The 21,140-nt window shown below is 40.2% G+C and overlaps 1 protein-coding gene across 3 annotated transcripts; it reads right to left on the bottom strand.

The window, feature by feature from the left end:
• Positions 1-599: 599 nt before the first annotated feature.
• Positions 600-19,442, bottom strand: CPAP (centrosome assembly and centriole elongation protein). 3 transcript variants are annotated; one of them, XM_082045790.1, is made up of 16 exons: positions 19,343-19,442; positions 17,045-17,549; positions 14,802-14,925; positions 12,453-12,597; positions 10,828-10,933; positions 8,905-10,504; positions 7,340-7,472; positions 6,420-6,585; positions 5,134-5,370; positions 4,452-4,551; positions 3,407-3,504; positions 2,602-2,700; positions 2,354-2,494; positions 2,153-2,237; positions 1,941-2,061; positions 600-1,315 (listed from the first exon to the last, which is right to left on the bottom strand). In XM_082045790.1, exons 2-16 carry the CDS (start codon positions 17,462-17,464, stop codon positions 1,123-1,125), a joined length of 3,768 nt encoding a protein of 1,255 aa, XP_081901916.1. In that variant the 5' UTR covers positions 17,465-17,549; positions 19,343-19,442; the 3' UTR covers positions 600-1,122. The 3 variants fall into 3 exon arrangements, with proteins under 3 accessions (XP_081901916.1, XP_081901918.1, XP_081901917.1); XM_082045792.1 differs by having other exon boundaries at positions 19,406-19,439; XM_082045791.1 differs by having other exon boundaries at positions 19,318-19,430.
• Between the last annotated feature and the right edge of the window lie 1,698 nt (positions 19,443-21,140).

The following is a 21,140-nucleotide window of genomic DNA, read 5'->3' as shown; positions in this document are numbered from 1 at the left end:
GCTACATACTGTTGCAGATATCCTCTCAAGCTGTCATACGGTCATCTTGACAATACATTTTTCCTTGTTTTCATTTTAAAAAGAAGTTGCTTATCAACCATCTTGAAAGAGACTTTGCCCTGAATTACAAAAGAAGTGCTGTTTAAGATTGCCAGGACCTGCCTGTCCACCCAACAAGCAACTTGTAGCTTTGAGTGAGAATAGTTGGCACTACTGCTAGTTGTTCCTCCCCTGGCCCCCAGGTGAAAAAAAACAGCACAGACAGTAACAACAGTGCTTGCTTTCACTGAGGAGAAAGGGATGGGCTAAGGGGAAAAAAGCATCTTCTACTGTGTAAGAGAATTAAACTTTTCAGCATCCACTACACTGCAGAGTTCAGGCAGACACTAGCAGTATCACTTTGCTTGTATACTGTAGAATTTTAATAGGCAAGTCATCTTAAAAATGCCTGTTAGGTGGAAGAATGGGATGAGATGGCCTTTGTTGGTTTCTGGTGTTTCCTGTCCCATTTCTGAGTAGCTTGGAGCATTAAACTGTCCCATAGTCTCACCTGTCCTGGCCTTATGAATATAGAAGAGCAGGTTACAGAACAGAGCTTGGGGTCTGTTAATGCTATTGCCTCTTAACTGTGAGATTAAAAAAAAAAAAATACGATGATGAGGGAAGAAGAACAGCCTTAGATTAACTGAAAAGGAGTGCTACTATTTGTTTACTCTTTCAAGTCAAGCAATAAGTAGACTGAGAACCAGACTCTTACATGGGGCCCTCTGCTGTATTTCACCAAAGCAGGGGTTCCAACAGCACAACTTTCTTACCTTGGATTGAGGAATCTTCTAAAAAGGTAATATACTGCTATTTGATGAATTTTCATTGACAGTTGATTTTAAAATACACTCTTTAAACCACACATGACAGAATACTGAATCAATTGCTTCTTAAAAGTAGAAGTGGGAAAAAAATACAAAAAGCTCTGATGTAGTAACACCCACTGAAAAATGAATTTATGTCAGGAATACTATAAACAATATATACACACAAGCTTCAAGGGGTTTCTCTTCTTGTTTACAGGAATGTACATTATTTTTGCTGATATGCGAACACTTCCATCAGTTTTGACATTACCTACAACTTGGTGTCCATGATAATATTACCATCCTTGTCCTTTATTCTTACTCTCCCTGAGACATACTTTGTTTCCTGCTGTCCATTCACATACACAGTCTTGACAGTACCATCTGGATACTCCCGTCTCTTGAACTGTGGGGTGTGCAGTTCTCTCTGGCCATTATTGAACTCTATAGTTTTGCTTCCATCTCTGCAGTAAATAAATGTATGTAAGTACTTATAAAAAACACAACATTGTAATAACTATTTATAGGCTTAAGCTTAATCTCAGAATGAACATTAAATGTGCAAGCCTAAATGAAGGAAGAACTTAAAAAAAAAAAACCCCACTATTTGTGAAAAGCCTGTTTTGTTAAATATCATCCCAGCTGGCTGGTACTGAAAAACTTGTTTCTGCAAAACTGATATAACTTCTTTATACTCGAGAGCCTCTATTGCACTTTCTCTGCACAAAATCTATTGCTGCAACAGTCCAAGAAAAGTTTAAAACTTCATGTTTCAGCACTATCAATTTGGATGTCAGACCTGCTTGCCACACCAGCTATGTTCTCGTATGTTCTCTAGAATTATAGACAAATCAAAAATCTCTCAGGTTAGCCTAGGAGAAAATACACAGGTAATCAGTCTTTGTCTCCTCCCAGCTACCAAAAAAAAAAAAAAAAGACATTTCAAGCAGTAAATACAGGTTCATAGTACAATATATTCAAATGTAAACTTACAGAAATAGATCTGTCACCATATACTGCCTTTGGCAGTAAGCCCTAACTGCTACCTTCCCATCAACAGGCCAGGGTACCTGAAAAGGTAAAGCTTACCGCTGGATACGAACAATAGTACCGTCTGGAAAGATACTTTCTTCTTGCCCATCCGTAAATAAGTTTTTAATAGTTTGATCAGGGAATGTAATTTCTTTCTTCCCGTCAGGATAATGCTTTTCTGAAATTGAGACAATATGCTTATTACATACATGCAGGTATTTATATGGGCAGCAATTTTAAGGGTTGGTTGGGTTGGATTATTTCTTTACCTATTTGCCCATTTGAAAATTGCAAGACCTCTAAGCCATCAGAGTAGGTAGTATGTGTAGTCTTAGCATCGGCATAATAATAAATCTGCAGAAAACAGTTCAGATTTAACCTAACTAGTGAGAAATTGTGTGTCTGTGTGTGTATACATGTGTATGGAAATAAGTATTTGTAGAAAAGTGCAGACAATGTAGGATACATACCACTGTTTGATCGGGCATAACCTGCTTCACATCCCCATTGAAGAAGGTTATAGTTATGGTCTTCCCATCAGAACCCACTTTTTTCCACGTCCCATTGGGGAAAAATATGAGGTGACAGCCATTTTTCAAAACCTTTTCAACCTAATGAATACATTACAGAGTGGTCAGTATTGAGCCATCACACGTTCTCATTCGACTTCCAGAACAGCTGTCTTGTGGAATTTCAGAGTGCCAAGCTCTCATGTTACCTTTCCATCAGGATAAGCAGTTTCTCTCTCTACCTCTTCACTGTCTATAAATGCAGGTCCGGATGGTAGTGACATGTTAGCTTCATTAGGAGAGGTGTCCTGAAATGACAGCAATAACTAAGCATAAACTCAAATCAAGCTTTGTCTTTTCACTTCTTTTTTTTTTTTTTTCCTTTTTTCCTAGACTGATAGGTATTTTAGGAAACAAGGAGCATCAGGGGAGGAAGACAAGTGGAGGAAGACATGAACACAGTCTGGGGTTTATGCAGCTCCTAGTATAACTTGGGTGGTAAGGCAGACTGAGACTTGGCAATAACTGTCTGTGGTCAGCTGCAGTCTGGACTGAAGCGGAATTCAGTGTTGTGCTGTAGCATAGTGCGCAGGTGCCTTCAGGCATCCATTTCAAGGTATGAAACAACTGATGAAGTTTCATGAAACCTGAATGCTACCTACAGCAATTAATGTAAGAATTAATTCAGCTGTTCACATGGAACATAATAAACATCCATCTTTTTCCCCTCCCTCAAAAGGTAATATTTTGCAAAATTCAAGGGAGCATGAGATTATGATTTTATTTTCTCTCCTCAGCCAAAGAATGTTGCAACTACTAGACACAGGTAAAACATTCTGCACTGACTACCTACGTAGCCATTTTCTGGTATGACAAGAAAATTGCGGTTGAAGAGCATAGCAGTTGAGTCCACAGCTTCACCAGTGACCCTCCAGATGTTCATTTACATACAAGTAACTATTGTTTTATTTTGGGTTTCCCCTCTTAAAAATTAAAGCAAGATACAGAACTTACTCCTGTAAAAGTGCTAGAAGAATCTTCTAGTGCTGTCATTGTCTCAGAGTTGCTTCTGTCACTAGCAGGTGCTGATGCAGATGTCCTAGAAAGCTTTCCTACTCAGATACATGCAACAAAGTTAATTTGGACAGTAAAATTAAAGTACAGTTTAAGTGTTAACATAGGAGGTCAAGTTGTACAGGACACCTACATTTACATGCAGTAGAAACGGAAAGTATATTTATGAAAAGAATCAGCATAAGCCAGCTAGGGTGTGTCATTGTTTCATGTGTCGGCAAGAAGCTGCAGCTGAAGAATCACTGCAACAGGACTAATATTTGCACTTTCCTATTTCATTTCTGTAGAGATTTACAAAGGAGTTTCCTGCCCACCCCCAGGATCTAGACAACATTATTGCTTCTGCCTTACAATGAATAAAGGAAGACTGATGTAGCCTTTTAACAGGAACTGACTGGCAGACTTTTCCCGCGTCTCTCCTTGCACACCAGAAAGATAACCAAAATAAACCAGCAAGAGCTTCTGTTCTGGAAGATATTCCTCCAACAGGTAACCTAATGGTTAGTTCAGCTACCAGAGGTGTCAAAAAAGTACCTTCCCATAACTTTCTGTACGTGATTATTCCACAGGAAAGGGTATGGCTGCCAACAGCATTTGCTCTTAGCTGTGAACAAGGACAGCACTACAGCACTGCCCATACGATAACAGATCCTGATCACAGAGGGTTCTGAAGAGAGACAGCAGTTCCAATGCTATCAATATGGCCATCTACTCAACATCCACAGCTTGGAGAACATCAACGATTCATGCCATTTTGGATTACAGAATGCAGTTTCTGGTAAGCCCCAAAGCACCAAACGTGACCAAAAGACCTGAATGGGCTCATCACAGCGCTCTCCAGAATCTTGCCCATATGCTCAAGTCCATACAGCTATTCTCTTCCTACTTTTGACTGTCACACTTGGTGATGCATTCTTTTTAATAAAAGGAAAAATCCACATTAAATTGCTTTTAAAGCATTCTCTGATTAGACAAACATTTATACCTTTTGCCTGTGAGTAACTTTTGCCATTTATCTTGCTGTACTTCTGTACTGGAAGAAGCAGAGATGCAGTTTGACTTTTCAGGCCTCTATTTGGTAGACACTAGAAGAAAGGAATTATTCATGGTTTACCTGATGTTTATTCATAACTGTTCATTCAGCAACAACAAAAGTTATATACCATGTGCCATGAAATTTGCTGGAAGCTTTCTTCACAAACTACATTTTTGATATTTAACCAACAGAAGGCCTTGTGTGATGCAGCCCAAGCTGTACTTTGGAATTCTTTCCCTATCTGCTGCCTTGCTACCAACAACTGCAGAATGTTAATTTGGTACAAGCAATCCAGAATAACAGTTACCGTTTCAAAACTAAATATAACTGCTTTAGACAATGGTGAACTGCCTGATTTGTCTGGTTGATCCTTAAGGTGTAGAGGTTCACAGGTTAGATCCAATCTATGATCTTATAATTGCTTCTTTTTGAATTTCTAAGATGAGCTCCTCAACAGAATGGATGCTGCACATTTGGAGAGAAAGTGTCATGAACAAAATTCTGTGTCTGCCACAGGTCCCAAGGTCAGTCCAGTGAAACTAAACATCTAGGTTGTAGCTGTTTGATTCCAAATTTGTGATCCAAAATTCAGGCTATTCACACAGATGAATTTAAACCACCAATAACTTACAGATTCTGCTCTTTTTAGAGTGCCAGAATTTTCTATTTTCCTCTTGCTTCCAGCAGCTTCTACTTTCTTCCAGGCTTCTAGACGAAACCTCTCCATAATCTTGACTTCTTCTTTTAGCTCCATATTCTCATTCACTAAAACTTCTATTTGATCTTTCAGGCGTCGATGGGTGGTTGACCATTTTGCCTCTTTTCGTTTTAAATCTTCCTGTAACTCTGCAATCTGCTGTTTTAAAGCCTTAGAAAAATGCATGTTTATCAGTTAAGCAGCTTTCATATTTTAATATATTAAAATATTTTGATGTTCTACTAGAAATACAAGCACAAAAAAACCCCACAAGAATGGCAAAAAAATAAGATCAGCTTAATCAGGCAAAAAGTGAAAGGAAAGAAGTTTTCTTCCCTGAAAGAGATATTATTTACTTTACCAACATTATGAGCTTAGCTTAGATCACGGGAAGTGTCTCTGTTGCCCTTTTGGCATCCTTTATACTTCACAGATCGGCCAGTACAAATACACTTGAGACAGTGTAGGAGACAGAAAGTGGGGGTTGGACTAGGTGACCTTTGAAGGTCCTTTCCAACCCAAACCATTCTATGATTCCATGAAACATGGCCACCCTTGAGACAACCCTTCAAAATCTCAGCACAGGCAAACAGGGAGGACTCAACCACGTAGAACACATGTGAACGTGCCAAGCCACGTAAGCAAATGTTATTTCACTCTGTTGACCTTCCATAAGGAAAATTTGTAGGAAAGGAAGAGGGAAATTCATGTGTGATGTTTAATATGACTTGTCTATACGTCTCATGAACCATGCATCCCGACAATGAAGGAACAAACAGATCTCATTTCTTACATCTGACCTACAAGTAATAAGAAAATGTAACTTTGAAAATTATAGATTACTACACTTACTATACAACAGTTATAGACAGAATAAAACTCAAGTACAGTTCTAGTCTGCACTTTGATCCACTACCTTGAATAAAGACTTACAACTTAACTACAGTAATTTTGTATCAAAGTTGAAGATCATTCTACCAGAGTCAGGAGTAGTTTTTAAGTATGGAAACATGACAAAAACATTTTCTCAGAGGTTTTTGCCTTAAAACCATCAAACAACATTGTGAAGACTGTAGTTCCTTCCTCAGGCCATTTCTGCTAACAGTTTGCATATTGAAATGACTTGCAAGCTTTCAATTAAGTTAGAATTTTGTTCTCAACTGCCTTTAAATGAATTTAAGTGTTTCTGTATGGACTAGAAGAGTAACACATTTTTATACCTGAATTTCATCACGTTCCTTTTTATCTGGAATTGCTTTAGCTTCTGTGGTATATTTTTCAAAAACTTTACGCTCCTTTTGCAGTTTTTTCATTTCCTTTTTTTTATATTCTTCTATTGCAGCCAGTTCTTGGGCTTTCTGCTGTTGAAACTCTGCCTTTTCTTTCCTATAATTAGAAAACAAAGTTGTTGTTTTAGCCCAAAACTACTTCAAATATGGATTTTAAGGAAGCAAATGAAGACTCTGAATTTTGTGGTCATTGATTCCAACCCAGCACCTGTTACCCTCAGGAAGACTTGGCTATAAAATGGTATTACTTATTTAAGGAGTAAGAACTGTCACATGGCTAGCTTGAAGTCCAACAATTAACGGTTTGATGTAGAACACTGTTCCCCCAAAAGCACTGGGGAAAAGAATCAGCTAACAGCAGGGGGTCACAAATTAAACATTAGCCAACAACATGATGCCGTTTCCAAACAAAACAAAAGTGACTTTGGTAGGGTATGCCATATTGAAGTCACCAGATATGATTATTCTGCTCTGTATGTCACTTGTAAATCCCCCAGTTCAAATGAAAATATTCTCCAATCCAAAGGAAAAGCATCAATCAGCATCAATCATGTTAGCATGAATATCAGTTTTCCAAGACCAGTTTAAGACTGAGTTATCACTCAGAACAAAATTCGCCTAAATAAAGCCTTCAAAGATATTAATCTAGCAGGGGTTCTTAATATTACAATTTGTGTGTGAGTCATAATTACAGTTTAATATACATAGAGAAACAACCAGTTTCTTGACCTATGTCTCCACTGTAACTGAACACATCAATTATTTACTTGCGCTGTTGGTAACTGGACATTATGATAGTCTGAACATACTGTGTAAGTGAATGCAACCAAAATGTTTCAATTAAAGATTACCTGAGATTTGCCAAGGCATGCTCTGTTTCTTCTCGGAGTTTAGTAAGAGTTGCGTTTTCAGTTCTGAATCTCTGTATTTCATTTTCCAATTCAGTGAGTCTCTCCCTCAGTACCTGGGATGGAACTGTGTTTCCTGTCAAAGAACAGCCAGATGCAAGTTATCTAATCGGCATCCATAAGACTGAAGAAAGAAATTACCACACGTCAGTTAAAAAAACCAAAAAGTATTTTAGAGATAGTAGTAGTATTGCAAAAAAAAACCCCACAACCCTACTATTCAAATAACACGGAAGTGACATTTTAAAGCACTCTGCACTATTTACTCAAATACTGAGTATATCTATCATCTCTGTAGAACTAAATATATATTAGGAATTGGAATGTGAAGGGCTTCATGTCAAGCTAGAGAAATTAAACGAAGGTATAAAGGCCAAGCATAAAACAGGAAAGTTTATGGTTGAAGTTTTTTCAAGTTTTATTCACAACAAAGTCTGTTCACACCCATCACGGATGTGAAATATATTGCAGAGGCCAATAATAGGATTTGTGGACTTTTTTGCCATCCCAGTTTCCTGTTCAGTCACTACTTAACTCTCCCAGGGTTTTAAGAATCCACTTCTGAGTAAGCAAGAGAAGAGCCTAAATATTGATGTTGCAGTGTAGGTGGTTGCCTCATTCACTCTTAAATGCTCTGAGATTCATTAAAAAAAAAAACAAAAAACCCTACCCCTCTTCCTGCAAACAATATCTAGCAGGCATCTTTAGATAACCCTACAAAATCAATTCTCCATGAAACAATAAGCAGAACTAGCAGCTTTCATATGCACTTCTCATAAAAACCTAAACAAAATCCTAAACATTCATTGGAGCAGAGTTTGAAACCAACATCTCACCACCTTACAGAGAAGAGATTTAAATGCTAGGCTGGGCCACCACACTTTCACTGAACAAGTGCATTTTTAATGATCTCACATAAATGCAACAGCTTCAAGAGGAGCTTTTAGGCGCACTCCTTCCCCAGACTATAACCATATAGTCAAAATCAACTTGGACAAAGTAGAAAAATGAAACCATGTTTCCCATAATCCACATGAACTCTCTAGATACCGTACTACTGTCAGAAAACCTGGACAGGGCTGTCGCCTCCTTGTATTTTATAAAAGGAACGAGTGCAGAGCATTACCGTGCTGGGGTGTAAATGCACACTGTCACGGGAATGGGAGGCACCACTTTGCTTTCAGCCCGCCTTTGACACTTCCCTTGATTTGGAAACAGTGGTCAAGAAGCTTCAGACCAAGTTGATTCAATAGCTGGTCTGACAGAAAACTAGCCTCCGGGTGGGGGGGGGGGTAAGTTTTCACTGATTGTACTCATTCTGCAAGTTGCATAATGGTTACATTTGACATCAGACATGCAACCAGGAGAGGAGATGAAAGGTGAGAACAGGGCCATTGCCTGCAGCACAAGTCTGTACTTAACACTCTTCGGTGTAGTGTCAGCACTAGAAGGGAAGACTTGTAACATACGTCTTCTTCAACATTTCCTACCACTTGCTGTTCTCTTACCTCCTGGCTCCTGTTCCACATTTGATTTGATTTCACTCTCTGAATGACAGCCTGCCTTCTGTTTCGGTTTCAGTGAAGGAAACAGTTTCATCATCAGGTTTGATACAGGAGGTCTATTTGAATCACTGTCCACTGCAGATTCTTTGGACATTTCATCTCCCCTCTTTGCAGCAACTTTTCTCTTTATTGCTTTATCTGGGATCGTTGTATCATTCTCACTGGAAAAATCCATCTGTAAAGGTATTTTAGTATATTTCTCAGGTAAATCGCTGTTACCGTAATTTTCATCAAGATCACTCCACGTTCTTTCATCATCGAACTCGAACTTATTCCTACTTATACAAGACGTGCTTCTCTGATGGTCTGAAGCTTTTCTAGTCTTCTGCTTTGACAGTGCACTGCAATCTTTGTCTGACAAGCCAAGGTCAGCATCGCCATTTTTGTTTTCTTTGCTGATGTCTGTAACAGAATGTCCATATTCAAAACATTCTGGATCACTTTCTGTACACCTCACAAAGGGTGTCTTAGCATCTTCATCCTTTAATGTGGTCTCAAATTCACTCTCAGAATCTGTAGTAGTATCACCATTGCCCTCACTCTCATCTTCATTTACAATCCATTGATTACTTTTTAAAACAGGAGCTGCTGTCATGGAAGAAGCTGAAAGTATGACACCGTCCTTTGTTCTGAAAGCTGTTCCTGAATTTGAGACTGTATGCATAATTGCTCTATCATTTATATTTCCCTGTGTCATACAGTCTGCCTTTTTGTTTCTCTTGTTTATGAGTTCAACAGCCAGCACCTTTACTTGCTGCTGTTTTGCCTTGATAGGGGTAGAAGACATTCTACGGCCTTTCATAGTTTGCTGATCTTGATCTAAGATCCTTTGCACAAATGAGGAATTACTTGAGAAAGATATTTCATCTGCAGCTTGTTCTAGAAACAAAAATTCATCCAACTCTAGATTCTCTTTTTCTTTTTCCTTTTCCCAGTTTTCCAGCTTATTCTGAAATGAAACTTCAAAAGACAGTTCTGAGTCTTTTACAGGTTGACCTATAGGACATTTAGAATTAGAAAAGGCACTTGCCAGCTCATGAGACAACTGAGGCTTTTCTGTGCCAGGTACGTTGTTTCCAATTTTGCCAGAGTTAGGCTTAGCAAATTCTACTACGCTGTCTTTATTTTCTGTTTTGTTGTTAATATCTGGTGGGAAAGAATCTCTCATCTGTCCATCATGATTTTTCCCTGGTTGCATTCTCGTTTCTAATGGCAAGATATTTTTTCCGTTGTGATTCCTGAGTACCAGGGTCTTCTGAATAGGACAAAGTTTTGCTTTATGGGGATTGTTATATTTTTTACATGGTGCAGAAGGGTTCTCAGAAACCTGTTCTTTGCCAGGAGGCATAGTTTTTTTCTGTATTTGTGATCTGTCCGCTTTAATAACATTTCTGTCATCTGAAGCCCTTGGTTGAAGTTTTGGGGTGTTTTCTCCAAGTTTTGTAATTTTAGATTTGGCATTAGTGAATCTTGTTAAGCCTTCTCCTCTTTTCAGGAAAGGTCGTTTAATCACTGGTTTTTGATTGGTTGATCCATTTGTCTCCTGAAAAGGGGTAAGGAAAAGTAAATTGCAAAACATTAGAAAGCCCCTTACACAGTTTAAAGATTTCTTCAAATAAACCCCATATATGAGTACAAATTTATATACAACATTTCTACTGAATTTCTAAAGACATTGTAAAAAAGTGAAATATTAGGGGCTTATTGTATTACTTTTAAGAACGTGAATATTGTTTTCAGTATTAGCTTTTGATGCTAGAATCTTCCTTGTACATTTTTAAAGCACCTATTGCATCTTGGCACAATATATAAAGAACAATTAATTTAAACAAACAAACAAACACAACAGCAAAAAACCCCACAAACCTGTAACTTATGGTTTTGCTCCAGTCGCTGCTCTTCTAGTTTTATCTGTTCTTCCAGGAATTCTTCAAATGTCTGTTTCTTCTCCTGAATCACAGCTTTAATAGGTCTAGAGTAATTAAAAAAAAAAAAAAAAGTCTAACATTTCTATATAAAATAACTATGTTAAGAGTCACTGCTATTCAAATACCTAAGGTGTAGTCCCATAAAAGATAACAAATTATGAGCTACTTTGGTCATTAAGTGTCAAAGTTAATCTGAGAAATGCATTGTAATGCTAGCTGTTGATCTTCTGAGAAATAGTTTATCAAACCCCTGCTTTAGTTAGTATACATCTCTAAAAGTTACCGTATGCAGGTTTTGCTGTTTCTTCTTTCACTGCCTTTCTTCTGCCCAGACCACCAAACTTACACTCATATTTTGCTTATACTGCCAATCTCCACAGAACCACCTTCCTACTCAGTAATGCCACTAAGATTGTGTTCCTTATCTCTCCCTTTGACGCTCCAGCTCCTTCACATCCTGGTACCGGGTCTGGCTGGCATGGAGTGAGCTTTCTTCACAGCAGCCCATACAGTGCCGTGTTTTGGATTTGTGACTACAGTCGTCTCGACAGGACACCAATGTTTGAGCTGTTACTGAACACTGTTTTGATGCTCAAAGCTTTTTTTGCATTTTCATGCTGCTCCCCTGCCCTCAACAAGTAGGCTGAGCGTGGGCAAGTGGCTGAGAGGGGTGACACAGCCATAACAGCTCACTCAACTGACCAAAGGGATGTTCCATGCCATGTAACATCATGTTCAGCAGTAAAAACTCTTCCAAAAGTAGCTGTTGCTCAGAGACCAAAGCGGGCATCGATCTGCTTGTGAGAAGTGGAGAGGGACAGTCTTCAAATCTTTGGTTTTTTTTCCCCCCTCTCTCCTGTAGTTAAAGTGTTTTTATCTCAACCCACAAGTTTTCTTGAGTGGGCCCCTCTAATACCCTCTCCCATTCTGCTCTGGGGGACAGGGTGAGCAAGCAACTCAGTGGGTGCTTAGGTGCTGGCTGGGCTCAACACACCACAGCCTGCAACAAGCGTGTCTTTGCTTTTGTGATGAGCTGGCAAATAAGGCAGAACTTCAAAACAATGTCAGCCACTACTTCTGTTCTATCAGCTCCATTAACAAAGCTTTTACATGAGAAAGCTTCTGGCACAAGCACCATTGTTGCTTCGTAGCCATATACAGATATTTAAAGAAACATAACTCCTGGAAATAAAGAGTCACAGCCTTCAGATTACCACTTTTGCCACATAACAGTGGATAGGGGATTGTACTAAATCAAATTTGGAACAGTAATTATAACTACTCATATACTAAGCCTATACTAAAAGGTGCTTCTAAATTATCATTACCCCAGGCTGCACACACCTCTTCAGCCAATACACAACTTCACATCTTTCACAGCATAAGCAATTTCAAGTTAGAGCCTCTCTTACTACAGGTCTCCACAGTACCGAGCAAAATGGCATCTTTGGTTGAGAAAGCTACACAAATTGAGAATATCAGACTCTTTAAATCGTGACTCAGAATTCAAACAAACATGCATTATCTACTTGATAAAAACAGCACAATAATGGTCTGAATTACCTTTCCTCTGTATTAGTCCACAAATGTTTTCCTCTGCTGGTATTTTCAGAGAGATCTGCACTTTCCACACGTAAAGGATCAATATGATGATCTTCACTCTCCATTAGTATTTCCATCTTTTGTTCTGGACACCATATGTTTTTTCCTGCAAAATTAATAGAATTTTTTTCCTGCCTAACAACAAATCAGTTTTCAGCTCATACTTTAAGCAGCATTCAGGTCAGATTAAAACCAGAAGGGAGCTTCATCATAATGTAGTCTGAATTTCTACAAAAATAGTCCTCAGATTTCCCCAAGTTAATTCTTATTTGAATTCAAGCATTTATTTTTTTAAGGAACGTCCAATTATGTATTAAACATTTTCCAGAGACCTTAAATATCTCTGATTGTTCATCTTCTTTGCTATTGTGAATTTATAGCTTAAAAATAAAAGAATTGAACAAATGTGGATGTCTGCTGTACTGAAGGGCTCTCTTATCAAGCTTCTGTTTCCCATGTACATATATATGAACTAAGATCAATTTATCCTTTCACATCTGCTTAGACCAAGCCCTCTGATTAAAAGCTTTAAAGCTGGTATGAAGTATGATGAAATGCTATCTCATAACTTTTCACCAAAACCAGATTTTCAGCAACCTTATTAATTTGCTAGATCAGAACTAAATCCACTAATGCAATCATGGCAGCACAGTAGTCATGCTGGTGCCAATGGTAAAACTGAGAAGAGGAGGAAAGATAAAGAACTCCAGCACATTGCTTCTGAGGTACAAATATTTTTTAGTCATACAACAGGATCTCTTTCTCAACCCATCTGGACTCCTAATTCCAGTTCAGTTACTAATCCTCCGAATAGAGCTGGGCTGAAGACATTCAATATCCCCCGAGAGATTGTTATTTTCTATTTGCCACATGAAAATGTGGGTACAGTTCAGCCCAAACAATTCAGCCATCCAATATCTGTCATTATTTGCTGTTTTCCCAGTCTTTATCATACATAAACTCTAGCAGTAAAGATTATATTTCCTTTTCCTAAAACAGACAAGCATTTCATACAGACAGAAGAACTTGATTTTTTTCCTCATGCTGCTTCTAACAAAACTCACATGGACATCAACAGGAACACTCTGAGGTCTGGAAGCTGTCACTACACCAACCAACAAATCAAGTAAACCAGCGTTTGTATAAAATCCTCACAATGCTCAACATCTACAAGGGGAAAAAAACCCACCACACACCAAGTTATCTTTCTATAAATGACTAACCAGTAATATATTTGCCTCCCTCATTTTTTAACCTTGTTTCTCACAGACTGACAGACTCCTGAAAGACTGTTCTTCAAAGATGAGGTGCATTCCTTGCTGTTTAACTTTTGTAAAGTCACTGTCTTGTGTATGTTGAGAAACAATCAGAGCATAAGCTCTGTCTCCAAAGTGATTCTGACACCCAGATGATGGCAACTGGTGTTAAGTTGTTAAGCCCACTGAATGCCTAAGTCTTAGCTTTTGACTTTTAGCCATTAGAGTACAGCCTTGAAATTAAAAAAAAAAAAAACAACATGGCTGTGTCATTGTATTTGTATTACAACACTACTTTTCCACAGGAGAAAAGAAATGGCACTGAAAGGCAAGACCAATCGCCCAGCCTCCATTCTTACGTTACTGATCAAGAATAAGTGATTAGGCAATCTGGATTTTGTTCTCCTAATGCTAAGCCCTAAATTCATTTTCTCAGGTAGACAGAGTGAAAGAAATATCTTCACTTAAGTCAGGTTGGACTGATACTGCCAACAAAAGAGAATACCAAAAGAGAATACCTCTGCTCAACTCCAAAAGCTTCTTCCAGCCCAGCACTGCCCCCTCCATTTGTACACAGCAAACAAGACTGGAAAACTGACACAGGTTACGAATGTTTGTTTTTTCAGTACAGATGAGCTCCTCAGTCCAGTCCAGTTCATCACATGATGCACAAGCACAAACCAATAGGCACCACTTAATTCGGATACAGTGACTGCTTAAAGCAATCAAAAGTATTGACAAACAGCTAATCAGAAAGGAAAGCAATTGTTTGTTTTACACTGTCTTTTATAATTAAAGCATGTTCTTCAAAACAAGGGCTCCCATCATAGCACAAATTGATCAAGTTACCATTACAGTTGGCATTTTATAAAAACAAGACAGTGTTCCTTCTACAGCAACACTCAATCATCAGCCACTGAAGCAATACAGCATTCATCTTTGATTAATCAAGTAGTCTTAAGATGAAGAACACTGAAGACTCTTACAGATTTTAACTAGAAAATGAGATTAAATTCTTCCGTTTACTCAAAGTATGGTTTCTTTCTCAACTTACCAAGAGCTGCTGTCTGACCAGTCACCGTGCTAAGTATCTTCTGCCGCTCGTCCATCAGCCTTTGAAGCTGCTCTATGTGTTGTTTCCTTAGCTGTTCCCGTTTCTGTTGTTGCAATTCCTTCAGCTTTTCAAACAAAAAAATGTGTTAGAGGACAGGTTTACTTAGAATGTACCACACAATTAGTATCATCAAGACAATGGGTATTTCTTGTTTTAAAGGTATTCTATTAGGTAAGTGTAATATGAAAGAATTAAGACTATGAAATGCTATACTAAACAAAATTTTGTTTGGTGTGTTTTTGGTTTTTGGGGGTTTTTTTGGTGGTTTTTGGTTGTTTTTTGGGGGGAGGTTGTTGTGTTGGGTTTTGTTGGTTTTTTTTTAATCTGTGAATGCACATGTTATTTCCAGTTTGCCCAATTAGCAGTTCCACTAGTCTTCAACTGACCAATCTGGAAGCAATAGGAATCAGAACACTCATTTCTACTGCATGAGAAAACATTCAAATTCTGCTCTTTTAACATTAACTTCTACTATGCAGTGGTTTTATTAAAATATTAAATACTTCATAATAATTAAACCTTTAGAAAAAGGTGTGTTGCATTTTTTTCTCTCAAAGATCTCACAGAGGACCAAGACGGGGGGGGGAAAAAGAGCATTGGAGAACATTAAGACTCATTAAGTTGTCTGAAATAAAAAAGAATTAAAAGACTGACTACATTCAGCAATCCAGTCTTCATTTTCTTGTGTAGCAGGAGTCCTTGGCCCTGCCTCAAGGCCAGCCTCGAGGGCCATATGAATGGCATTCTGTACCAAATCAAACCCTGGCAACGAGTGGTGGGACTCCATGCCTATCCCTGTATCTCCAGCACATGCATATGTGCTAGTTCCAACTCCTTCGAAGGAGAGACAGGAGGCCTGATGAAATCCTTCCACAGATCACACTTGTCATCCAACAGGTAAGAAAATTTCCCTTGAATTCTTCTTGTAGTCCCTTCAATTTTCAGTGAAAAGAGAAGTAAGGAACTATGCAAGTAGAAGCTGTGAGCCAGGTGATCTTTGGATCTTGATCACTAACTCTCATCTCCAACTTGATTTATTAAAAACATTATACTTGTACCTGTTCTGATAATATCCTCAGAAAACCAAACTGAAAAAGATCTCATACATCCAAAACTACATTTGCCACTACAAGCATCAGATGTTTTTTTATAATATATTAAATTGTCAATAACTTTCTAAGACAGAAAACTTAACAATTCTTCTTATGATACCATTAAACCAGCTAACATCTGTCATTTAGCCACTGTCTGACACTGCTGACAATACCAAAAAAGTGAATAAATGTATTCCTATAATGTAAAATAGAAGAAAAAACTTATATGGCATCAGATAAGTTGTAGAATTGTACTCTAGAGCCTCACACACACACACACCCCCCACATTTGAGTGAACGGACATAGGGATTTGTACCGAGGTAGCTGCTAGCAGAGTGGACAAGGAGGTGAGTCCTTAATCCTTAACAGCAAGATCTATTAAAGCACCCCTGAACACTTTCAGCGAACACGATATATACATCTAGTAATCAGGAAGTGCTGTGACCAAACGTGTAGCCCTTTACAGCAGATCAGCTGACATGCTTGTATTGGAAAAAAACAGTAACATCACAGCATTGTAATTCCAAGCCTTTTTGTCCCAACTTCTTGGATACTTCATCATATTAAACATTAACATCTCCCTTCATCTAAACAGAAGCAGGTATATGGGTGTACATACCTACTTTGAAAACTAGCAGAGAATGTTGCTATAGATACAACAACATACTACTTCACCATGTTGAGAATATCTGTGGTGAAGTACTACCACTGTAACAACCAGCATCCCATTTCCACAGCTTCAGGTGAAGAAACAATTGAACATTGGAAAACTGTGTGCACCTTTCCAGAAAAAGAGATCTTGAGAACAAGTGCACTGCCACTGAATGCAATTTCATTTTAAACTGAAACCTGTGCCAGCTGGAAACAAATTAAGTTAGACTCTTAATAAGTGCACACCAACTTTAATGCACACATAACTGTGACTTAGGACTTGCTCTTTAAGCTTGCTGTGTTCTATACGTTGCACAGAGTTTGCTTACTTCCAGGTATGACAAATCATATGTGGGAAACAAACAAACAAACCAAAAAACCCAACAAACAAACGTACGTCTTACTTCTTGTACAACAAGGACTTCTAGGGTTTTTACCTGTTCAACCTTTTGTAGGAGTGGATCGCTGCAATCGGATTTATTCTGACCATCCACTTCACCATGGGCAAAGTCTGGTTTAGAGGCTTCTACATTATATGCTGCTGGAAAAGACGTTTCAGTGGTATATTTCTGAAGTGTACAAGAGCTGCCAGACTTTTCTTCACACAAGGAATCATCACTTGCAGAGCAGCTGTCTGAATGCTGCAACACTTCAGCAGGGAAAGCTGTGATGTTTTCAAGTCCAGATAAATTTTCTGTGTTGATTTTCAAACCAGTAAAACTAGGATCTAGTAAGACTCCAGCACGGGAACTATCAGACATCCAGTGTGCAATGAAGTTTTGTTCAATATTCGGATCTTCAACAGTTGGCATCTTGCAAATTGTATTCCAATTTATTTGTTGATGTAGCATTAACATAACAATGTTATGTTATGTAGTGTTAGGACAGTAAATCTTTCAAAGTTCCAGGTATTTGGTGTGGATGGCTACCTACTTTTAACACCTAGAAATATAAGCAGATAAACAAAATAAGAAACCTACAATAACAGACTCCCAGTAAAAGAAAGTTGCTCTCTTATAACCAACCTGGTGTATTTATAAAAATAAGTCACAATCTGCTTTTCCCTAGGCAATAGAAACAGTTTTGACAACTAGTAACACACACTTCCTGTGCAAGAAGTCAACATAATCCAACTTTTAATCTTATTATTTATTTGAGTGCAGCTAATATTACCAAGCTGTGTATAATATCCTCTTCAGGAGTACAGAGAGGGATTAACCATTTTTTTAAAGTGTCTGCAAAAAAGAGAGGTGATTTGAGGAGTTGAAGGAGAGAATTCCCTCATAGGATCTTCATATTAATAAAAAGTTTCAAATATGTCCATCTAAATACAAATATTTTACTGCACATATTTCAATGCAGCACTTATAATTTTTGTGTCTTCCTTAGTTTCTCATGGAAACTCTACAATCATGCTGGCTGTTAGCTTCTTCCTCCCAAGCAGCTGCTTCTTTTTGAAACCATCCAAAAAAAGAGATCAAAGACTGCAAAGTTTCAGTGGTAACAAAATTCCTACAAGTGTCATAAATCATGAGCCTGGAGAAGAGAAGACTAAGAAGAGACTTCATTGCAGTCTACAGCTTCCTCACAAGGGGAGGGGGAGGGGCAGGTGCTGAGCTCTTCTCTTTAGTGATCAATGACAGAACCCAAGGGAATGGCAGGAAGATGTGCCAGGGGAGGTTTAGGTTGGACATTAGGAAAAGCTTCTTCCCCCAGAGGGTGCTGGAGCACTGGAACAGGCTCCCCAGGGAGGTGTCACAGCCCCAAGCCTGACAGTGTTCAAGAAGAGACTGGACAACACCCTCAGACACATGGTGTGAACTGTGGGGTTGTCATATGCAGGGACAGGAGTTGGACTCCATGATCCTTGTGGGTCCCTTCCAACTCAGGACATTCTATGAATGAATTCAGGTAGACTGGAGACTCAACATGATTTCCTCACTTAGGAAGAAAAGTAGACAGAACTGCTGCCGATGCTGATGTGGCAGCAAGAGCCTGACCGCTCAGCCCTGCCACCTCCAGATGCTCCCAGGGCCATTCCCTCTGCCTGGGCACACAGGGTGTCCTCAGGAACACCGGAGAACAAAGGACAGACAGACACAGCAGCCCAGGCCCAACAGTCCTGATGATCAGAAAGTAACTTCTCAAAGCTTCCTTGTTCCCCAGAGATCAGTTTATGCTGGCTCCCGCTTCATTTTCCCACTGTAAAGGGGCTTATGCTTTTCGACCGAAGCTTGTGGCTACGAGAAACAGCAAAATTCCCTTACGAAAATTCTTTTCAGCTGCCTTCTGTTTTAAGACGCTGCTGAAAGTTTCCCAGCGGGGTGCAGATTCCTGCACCGGCAAACTCAAGCCTGTGGGGCTCGCACGCTATTTTCCCTGTCACCTTTTGGAGACCCTTCGAGGCAGTCTGCCGGTTTAAAGCTCCCCCTGAAGCCTACGGGCAGCAGCACCTCGGCGCCACTCCAGCGAGCCAGCAGGGCTGAAGCTGACCCACCCCGGGACGGCGAGCAGGGACGAAGGGAACCCCGAAAGGTCTCCGGTGGGGAGACAAGCACAGCCGAGGGGCCAGGCCCGGTGCCTCCCCCTCGCCCCGCGGACAGGGACACCGCCCCAGCCCGCGGCACCGCACACAGGACACCCCCAGCGCCCGCCGCTCCCCGAGGCACCCGCACCGCGACAGCTCCAACCCGGAGCTGCTCACAGGTACCGGGGCGGCAGCACCAGCGTCGCACCTCAGGCCGCTTCCACAGCAACACTCCACTCCAGCCGCCATCCCCGTCTCTTGTATTACAAACCTGCCGCCATCGCACAGCCACCCGGCGCCACAGGTTGGGCACGCCCCGGCGCGGGGCATGCCGGGAGTTGTAGTCCCGAGCCGCCGCGTCCCCCGCCCCGCCGCGAGGCTGTCCTTGGCGCTCGAACTACAGCTCCCAGGAGCCTCCGCGGCGAAAAGGCCGTTGACGGGCAGCAACACTGAAGTAGTGCGGCGGCAATCGCCACTGGCCCTGCTCCTGCCCGGGCTGTCAGGGCGGGAAGAGGCGGTGAGGACTGAGGTGGAGGGATTGCTTTCAGGCGGCCGGGTTTGCCCCTCGCTCCTGAGGACGGCCCGCAGGTGGAGGCGGCTCCCGGGTCCCTCCCGCGTTGCTGCTGGTGGCTCTGTGGGCAGATAGGGTTTCTCTGGGCCTGTCCGCGCTGGGTCCCTCCTGGTGTGAGGAGGTTCCCGTCGGTGAGCTGTCCGCAGGTCCTTCGGCGTGCAGGGGTGAGGCTCTGGGTATGTGGTGTGCTTTTATTGCGGCTGCTTATACCCTTTTAATCTTTAAATAGCTGCAGTGAGGGAGGAATGGGAAGATAAATGGGCAGAGAGCATCCACTGACTTTCTGGCATATTGTGCTTTATGCATGCTCTGTCTTACTGAGTGAAATTAGCGTTTTCCCCTGAACTCCAGTAAATGGCAGAGCACCATGCTCCAAAAACTTGTGGCACATTGCAGGCTGTGACCTGTTTGGCAGCTGCTGTGGGTAGGTACAAAACAGAGTTCTAGGTTGTACAAACCTGGGGCAACCCTTTTGTTTGTGTACTAATTGTTTTAATTTCTGCTGTTACTTTTTATAGCTCCACAGGCCTCTTTCTACAAAACTTTCCATCATCTTTCCTGCACTTTGGTTTTGCCAGTTATGCATATATTGTCTACATGATTATCCTAGTCTAGATTCTGCACTAACAGTGGGAAGCTACTGTGCTTGTAAATACAAGGATTCGTACTCATGCTTTTTTTAAAGCCAGCATCACGTTTAGTCCCTTTGGCATCTTTAGTAGGAAAATACAGTAGAGGTTTGTTTTCAGTTTACCTGCACACTGAATGCCTCACAGGACTACAGGTTATTCATGGTCTCTTGTTGGATGATAAGAATTTATTTTTGGCTTCTTTTCTGCGCTAAAAATGTAATCCATTGTTAACAATGGTGTTGAATTGGTGGTTTGATCACGAAGTACAAGCTCATGTGCTTGTGTGAATTCCTTTTGAGGCTATTGGGGTCTTACGGATCTCCACCAACGTCAGTTAAAATTATAAGAACTGAACCAGTGGAAATTGTCAGCAGTTCCACTCTGCATAACTTCTTTGATGCTGTAACCACACGGTATTCCAGTTATAAAAGTGTTTATCAGCAGTTAATTAATTCTCAACACACAGATTAATACAATATTTTTCCGATACTGAATTTTGGAAATGTTGCCATTCAAGAGAAAAGCCAAACACTGCTAAAATTCCTTGAGAAGTTTGTCTTTCTAGGAAAATAGGAGAAGAGAGGCTAGTATTCAGTGGTAGCATTCATTAACAAATATTCACTGAAGGGAGAGAAAAAACTGCTGGGAAGAGACTTAAGACAGGTTCTAAATCACTTTCCTGCTCTCTGTCAGGTATTCCAAAGTTCACTTGTGCTTTAAGAGTGACAATTTCCTCCTCCTGCCAAGTGCAGCAAGGGTTGCTGCTCCTTAGTGTGCAGTGGACTGCACTTTGCTTGGTTTAT

Source organism: Streptopelia decaocto (assembly GCF_964273445.1).
Source record: "Streptopelia decaocto genome assembly, chromosome: 1".
Classification (NCBI taxonomy): domain Eukaryota; kingdom Metazoa; phylum Chordata; class Aves; order Columbiformes; family Columbidae; genus Streptopelia; species Streptopelia decaocto.
Note: the sequence above shows the minus strand (reverse complement) of the source record. Positions and strands in the feature narration are given on the sequence as shown.